The 7,652-nt window shown below is 49.5% G+C and overlaps 1 protein-coding gene across 2 annotated transcripts in view; it reads left to right on the top strand.

Moving 5' to 3' along the window:
- Positions 1–984: 984 nt before the first annotated feature.
- Fli1 (Fli-1 proto-oncogene, ETS transcription factor) overlaps positions 985–7,652 on the top strand; it is a 121,380-nt gene continuing 114,712 nt past the window's right edge. Inside the window, exon 1 of one of the 2 annotated variants that reach the window (XM_029482123.2) lies at positions 985–1,068. Coding sequence is in view for 1 of the 2 variants with exons in the window: in XM_021172154.3 (XP_021027813.1) it covers positions 2,610–2,627 (18 nt within the window). In the remaining variant the exon portion in view is untranslated. Of the gene's footprint in view, positions 1,069–2,254; positions 2,628–7,652 lie in introns of those variants that run through there. The other variant, XM_021172154.3, reaches the window with a different exon arrangement.

Genomic DNA, 7,652 nt, shown 5'->3' with positions numbered 1-7,652 from the left:
AAATACTCCCTAGCTGAGGTGGGGGGTTCAAGTCTTCATTTTTATCCGGATTCTTGTTGAACAAGAATTCTTGTTGAGAAGGAATTGAGCTCAATGAAGTTAGGGGATATTCCAAGTGAATTATTCCAGTGAGTGTTATTCAGCAATGGACGTGACTGTCATTTGCCAGATCAACAGAAGTTGAAAAGGAAAACCTGGTGATTGTCTGCTACTTGGCCCTTGGGGCAGGGCGGGGCGTGGGAGGCGTGGTGATTAAATGTGGATTGGCTATTTTGTGGCCTTTGTAACTGTCCAGTGCCGGGAAGGAGACCCTCTGCAGGGAGAAGTAAACACTCCTTTTCCGACAGAAAGAGGCTCAGTATAGCCTGGGTGCACCCTCCTGAAAGCTACGTTGTCGTTTGAATGTCTGGGCTGAAAAGGAAACAATTTGGGGTTTGAAAGGATGTAATTCATTCTTCCTTTCCCTTTAACCTCTTTCCTCTCTGGAAAGCATGTGGAAACGCTGAAGGGAAGAGCAAGAGGGCGGGCAGCCCGGCCGCAGGCAGGAAAGGGTTAAGCCTGATTTCTTTTAATTGAACTCCAGAACTGGTGGCCCCAGGCAAAGGGGGGGACTGACCCCGCTAGCGGTAACCAGATGTGGCGGTCCCAGGGGAGCCCCGGAGCAGACCCCTGGATTGAGAAGCAGACAGGAGGAGGGGGAGTGGGCCCGGCCCCCACCCCACCCCCCACAGTAAACCGAGTCTCAATTGCTGGCAGGCTGCACCGCCACTCCAGGTCTGGTCACGTTCAGACCCGTGTCTGTATTCGAACCCCAAATTGGAGCTGAATTGATGAGACTAATTTGGAGAGGGGGAAGGGGGGAGGGAGGGAGGCGAGCGAGCGAGCGCAATTGCTCCTGAAGAAATAAAGAATTAATAAGTCACCTTCTTGCCGCCGTGGACACCCTTTTGATTTTTTTTCTTTCCAATTTATTCGGATCTGCTCTGGATTTTTCCCCCTCTTTTCCCGGGAGGACTCTTAAATAATAGTGAGAAAGTCCACAGCGTGGTCCGAAGAGCGTGGAAAAAGGTAACCTGTTTTCGAAGTCTGGGTGATGGGAGTCAGGCCGCCAGCGCCGATACCCCAGAGAAGCCTTAACAAGAGAGCTCCTGGGTCCAGCAGGGGAGGCGGGGGATAGCAGAAAGAACCGAGCCGGTAAAGCGGGCCACGCCACTGGGTGGGAATGACAGTCCCTAGCTTGGACCCTTAGACTGCCCGTTCTCATCCAAGGTGGGGTCTCTGCTGAGCCGCGGCTCGCCGCGCTCCTGGGTCCTGCTGCGTAGTGTGGAGGGCAAGCTCGCCCTGATGTCAGTTCCTTGGGGGCTGCGATGGTATTGAAGGACTTGGGCCGTCGGGTCCGGATAGGTGAGAGAATTTAACTCAAGAAGCCTAGGTTGTGGCTGGTCTACCTCCTTAGCGGGCTGTCGGAGCCCGGAGTCGAGGCGCGCCAAAGCATGGGCATCTCTCTGCTAACAATGCTTGAGGTATTGAGTCACACCCTTGACAGGTCAGGTCCGCCGGACCCAGAATTCGCTTTGAGCCTCTCCGGAGACCAGCGCTTAGATGCTTAGATGCAAAAAGTCTCTTCGGGTCTTTCTCTTTCTTTCTTTCTTTCTTTCTTTCTTTCTTTCTTTCTTTCTTTCTTTCTTTCTTTCTTTCTTTCTTTCTTTCTTCCTTCCTTCCTTCCTTCCTTCCTTCCTTCCTTCCTTCCTTCCTTCCTTCCTTCCTTCCTTCCTTTCTCCCTTTTTAAAAATAGTAGGTTTGCCTTGATCTGAATCCGAATCTCCCCTGGCGGTCAGCATAGCCAGGTTATCCCCTGTTCTAGCAAACTCTCCCGCCGTCTTCCTCCCATCCCCAAAAAAAGTTTGACTCCGGCTGGAAAAAGCATTAATGAATGTATCTGTGGGAAGAAACGGAAAGTGAATGAGTCAGGAGGGCCACCTTCGGCCAAAGGCCCAAGGGAAAGGAAAGAGGCCAGAGGCGTTTGGCTTTGGATTTGGGGGGAAGGTGATGGGGGAGTTGCAGACTTCAGGAATCAGGGAGCGGATACTGGGCGTGGACCCCGTCATTGTTCCTGGCCAGCTCTTATCTCCCAGGAGCAAGTATCCTGTGTGCGCAGTGCATGAATGTATCTGGGCATCCCGCGTATATTTATATAGCGAGTGATGCGAAAAGCAGGGCGAGGAGAGGAAGAGGGGGTGTGGGGGAGGGAAGACAAGAGAGAGCAGAGAGAGGAGAGGGCGAGATGAGAGAGAGAGAGAGAGAGAGAGAGAGAGAGAGAGAGAGAGAGAGAGAGAGAGAGAGATAGGACTTCCTCCCCGATCGCAAAGTGAAGTCACTTCCCAAAATTAGCTGAAAAAAAGTTTCATCCGGTTAACTGTCTCTTTTTCGATCCGCTACAACAACAAACGTGCACAGGGGAGCGAGGGCAGGGCGCTCGCAGGGGGCACTCAGAGAGGGCCCAGGGCGCCAAAGAGGCCGCGCCGGGCTAATCTGAAGGGGCTACGAGGTCAGGCTGTAACCGGGTCAATGTGTGGAATATTGGGGGGCTCGGCTGCAGACTTGGCCAAATGGACGGGACTATTAAGGTAAGCGGCGGGGCAGTGGGATCAGGGAGAGGGCCGACCGGGACGGCGGGAGGGCTGGGCGCCGGGGTCCCGGAAGACGTGGCCGCTCTCCCTTCCTTCCGCGCCCCGGCTTCGCGCCGTCTCCTCCGGGTGGCGAGTCCCCCATTCCGAGGAGGCCGGCCAGCCTTCCCGCCCAGGGCGATCTACCCCTCACTCCTTGCGCCACAGAGGGATCCCGCAGTCTCCCACTGCGCCGCCCGAAGGGGCTGTGAAACCCGGCAGCTGAAACCTGGGGACCCGGGGCGCGGAGCAGAGTCTCCGGCGGGAGATCGCCGGGTCGGTTCCCACCCGGCACCCAGACGACCTGGCCCCGGCGCCAGGCACTAGTCTGGAGGCCAGCTTCCTCAAGCTAGAGGCCGAGATCTGCGGGGGCAGGAGCAGCGTTCGCCTCTGGCTGGGGTCCCCCGACCCCCCGAGCGAGTTGGAGGAGTAGTTACGGGAGGGCAAGGAGTGCAAGGGAGGGTGTCTGAGGATCCGGCTGAGCCGGCGGGTCCAGATGGAAGCCCCTGTTTACATGTCAGCCAGACCGGTTTCTCTTCCCCCCTTCTCACTGCTGCTGCCCGGCATTTGCGGACGCTGGCTGCCCGGAGCTAACGGGCCCGCCTCGCTGTTCCTCGGGTTAGGAATCTCCTTGCTCTCCGACTTCTCTGTGCCTCAGATCCCGCACACTGTGCGTGCGCCTGCTTTAGAGCAAGGGATCCAGGAGCTGTCCTCTCAGTAAGAATTAAACTCCTTCGACAGCCGTCCCCCTGCGGTGGCTGGTTCTGAGTCTATGGCCTGGGGCTTGCCGATTGCACCCCCACCCCCACCCGCCACCCGCGCCGGCCCAGCTTGGGTCTAGGTTGCAAAGTGCAGCCCAGCAGACCTGTGAGTCTGGGTTCCCTGTCACGCTTCAGAAAGGCCAAGTGCTCCCTCCGAAAGGGGGAAGTAGGGCCAGGAGCAGAGACGAGGGACACCCCCTAACGTGACTAGCCTAAGAGGATTTAGGAGAATGAATGAGAGCAGACGTTAGCTTCAAGGCTGCATATCAAGCAGGAATTGCTCTGGAAAAACTATCAGGCTGGTGAGGTGGGGACTGGCAGAGCCGCCATTCTCCAGAACCCAGAGGAATCCACTTCCTTCTCATGGCTTGATGAAGAGGAGGTGAAGGTGTTGTTGGCTTTAGAGAATTCAACAGATTTTTATCTTCTGGGTGGGGTCAGAGTGTTTTTATTTTCTAAGAGTCTCTCTCTCTCTCTCTCTCTCTCTCTCTCTCCCTCCCTCCTTCTCTCTCCCTCCCTCCTTCTCTGAAACATGCTGACTTAGGTAAAAGGCACCAACTGAAGGAACTCAAAGACAGATGAGATAGCCGATTGTAATGGGGTTTTAACACAACCACCTAGCCACAGGTTTTTCAAACCTGACTTGAGAGTGTTTCTGAGGGGTGTGCTCTAGAGACCTGACAGTGGAGGGAGGTCACTGGGCCCTGCTTCTCTGCTTTCCTGTTGGTATGTTCCTGCAAGTGCCTACATTGACCCAGGTTCAGTAACCAGATGGTCCTTCGAAAATCTTCACACCCCCATTCAGAACACTTTCTACTCATCCCCCCCAAACTCCCCGAGGTCCAGAAGGGTGGTAATGTGGCTCCAGAGGCTTAATGTGGACACTCTGAGAAGAAGTGAAGCAATATCTGCAGAGTGTTCAGACCTCTAAGCACAGGCCCTGAGCCCTGGAGGAAGCTGTGGTCTGTGTACCCAGGATGTGTTAACCCCACATTGTGCACAATGGGATGGGCATGACAGGCCTCAAGGGCAACCTTAGACCAGGAGGCTGCCACTCCATACCAAAGATGGGGGTCAGGGCTCTTTTAGGGTGAATAACTAACAGGAGCTTATGAGCGCCCCCCCCCCCAGACCTCCCAAGGAACACCTTGTTTCTCACCTGGGAGACTTAACTCCAAGGCTACCTATAGATCAATCGCTTTTCAAGCCATCTTCTGAATACCAAAGGTTCTGGAAGATCGAGTCTTTAGTGTATCCTTTAGCCTTTTAGCTATGTAGAAGCCATAGGTTCTTGTTTATATGTGACTTTCTGATTTGGGGGATCCTAGACCCCACTTCAATGCCATGCTTGGTGTAGATACTGAAAGGCACTGAATTGGAAGGAATGTCAACCAACTTGTGATCTTACTATATGAATTTACAGCTATAGGACATCTTTGACCTTCATAATCTTCATAAAAATCCCATGGGACTACTTTACACTGGTGTCCCAGTTACTTGTATACTAAACCACTATCCTGCCCTACATGGACAAAGGTCAGAGGACACTGTCAATCAAATGTAATCTGTAGATACAAACCTAGAGCATTTAGCTCACCAGTTTGAACAGCCTGGAACAATCAGCACTGAGTGATTCTGTGATGTGATCTTATGCACCTGCCTTCATCTTCCTCAATCTCAAAATCTGAAAATACCTGTGGGTCTTGATGCCCAGGGTGTACATGGTTCAGGATGCCAGGGAACTCTGGCTTTCTTTACAGTAGCCTCCTGTTTTGTTTAGCATTCACAGAATCTTTGGGGGTTGTAAATGTCCAGTCATGCTGCCTTTCCAAGTTAGGTCCCCTGCTTTTCCAAGAATGTCTGATGGGAGAACTCATATGGAAAGCCTCGGTTTGTTTGCTCTTCTTTAGCTATAGACAAGTTAACCTGACATATTAAACAACACCCTACCCCACCCCTGCTCGCCACAGCGATATTATCAGTGTTGGAAGGCACGTGATACTGCTTGCTGCTTGAAGAAATGACCTGGTTTCAAACTGCATCTGAATTCTAGGCAGGTTTTCTTTGATCAGATTGATGCCATCTGTAGAACTACGAAGGTAAAGTGCACCATCAAAGATTGGAAATCAACCAGAGAAGAGTTAGAGCCTGTGTGCGTGAACCTGGGGAATACGGAAAGAGAGGAAGGCCTGGGAGAAAACCTAGCTAGCGTCATCTTCATTTGTACCACTTACTGTGTGTGTCAAGGCAAGGCTCTTAACTCCTGGGTCTCAGTTTTCTCATCTGTAAAGTAGGCCTAAAGCAGCTTCTTTAGATAAGCCGAAGAGAGGGTGAGATAAGATCTGCTGCTTTAGGTGGATGCACACTCATTGAACTTAGTACATTCTTGCCTTAGTACTGATGAAGATCTGGTGCTCACAATTAACAGGACATAGGTCTGCGTTTAGCATTCTGCATATTGCATGGCTTTGGTATGTATTTGTGGTGTACCTCTCATGTTCTAAGGCTCTGTTTTGTGTATGTGGGTTAATCAGCAGTTGAAAGCCATCTAGTGATGGATGTGCATAGAGAAGAATGTGATTAGTGCTCACCCATGACACTGGACCAGGTAGGGAGGGCACTGCTAATAAAGTGCAAGGGGCTTGAGTAGAGAGAGCATTTCTAAACAAGCACTAAAGGATGGTAGAGGAGAGAGAGAAGCACCCTCTGTGAACCAGAGAGGAGCAATATGCCAGATAGAGGGTAGGCTGCTACTATCTCTGGGCAGAGAAATTGGGAAGGAACTCTGAGAGAAAGCAGTCAAGAGAGAAGAAGAATAGGGGTAGCCTTGGCGTCTGTCTCCCAGGAGGGGATGTCACCTAAATTCACAAGGACACCAGGCAAACTAGATGGTCACTTTGTCTGTCCCTATGACCACACAATTGCTCTCTGAAGTGACTTCCAAGTGAACTGTTGCCACTTAAAAGCTTTCTCTTCATACTATTCACATTCATAGGCGTGCAGTTTCTAAAGCTGTAGAAACTATTTTATTAGCTCTCACCTATGGGAAAATCAAGGTCCGGCATGCTGAATACAAAGTTCATGATCACAGAAGAAAAAACATGAGAATTCAGGGGACCTAGGAGATAGAATAGTGCTCTTACTCTAACCTGAAGATGTCACATGTCACATCATGTAAAATCATAGAATACTGCAGAAAGAGAGCTTTAAAAAAGAAACCATGAAATATCTGGCACCTTCTGCAATTTAGTGACAAATATATCCCCACTATCTTGAATTACAGCTGTACACACACACACACACACACACACACACACACACACACACACACGGGGTGGGGTGGGGAGGAGGGGCAGTCAAAATTTTCAGACAGGTTTGGAAAACACAACTCTTTTCCAGAATAAATCTGCTTTGATTCTATGCATCATAAACAGTTTCCATTACCAAAATATTCTATCCAAAATATTCTATTACTTAAATAATCAGTGGGCCCTTTTATGGATGGTGGGCAGGTGTAAAAAAAAATGAGGTTTTGCCTCTTTAAATAAAACACTCTCAGATGTATTAGGAGAAACCTAATAGATCTATTTTCTGAACAGTGAAGCAAGAAGGTCTTTGGTAACAACCCTGTTAAATAAGATTTAAAATTTCAATGTCTTCTTTAGTTTGAGGTTGAACACTAAGTTGGCATTGGTTTTAAAAATTGTTTGGCTGAAATAAAACCCTTTTCCCTCTAGAAATGTAGCATTAGTCTAATTCCCAGCAAAAAAGAATACATAAATAAGTAAATAAATAAATAAATAAATAAAGACAGAAATCTTGGCAAAGTGTTTTTGCCCTTAATAAACTTCCCTTTATTCTTCCTAAACCTCACAAAATATCCCCAAACTAAAGTCTCATTCAACCTAAAGCTTGATATATAGGCTTTCAGATTAAGCCATCTACATTTATTGGCTTAGAATGGGAAATCCTCTGTTCTATTTCATCTAGATGATTGGCTGTATAATGTTGGCATAGAATATTTTTGTTGTGAATAACATGAAATTTTGAAGACTGAATTTAAAAACCTGTCTATCTTTTGTCTAGTATGTGTGTTTGTCTCTGTGTCTCTCTGTGTCTCTCTGTCTCTCTGTCTCTGTCTCTCTCTCTGTCTGTCTCTCTCTGTCTGTCTCTCTCTGTCCCTCTCTGTCTCTGTCTCTCTGTCTCTGTCTCTCTGTCTCTGTCT

This window comes from Mus caroli, unplaced genomic scaffold (genome assembly GCF_978045245.1).
Source record: "Mus caroli unplaced genomic scaffold, Mus_caroli_1 scaffold_11, whole genome shotgun sequence".
NCBI lineage: Eukaryota > Metazoa > Chordata > Mammalia > Rodentia > Muridae > Mus > Mus caroli.
The sequence above is the reverse complement of the archived record's forward strand: the minus strand, read 5'-3'. Positions and strand labels throughout refer to the sequence as shown.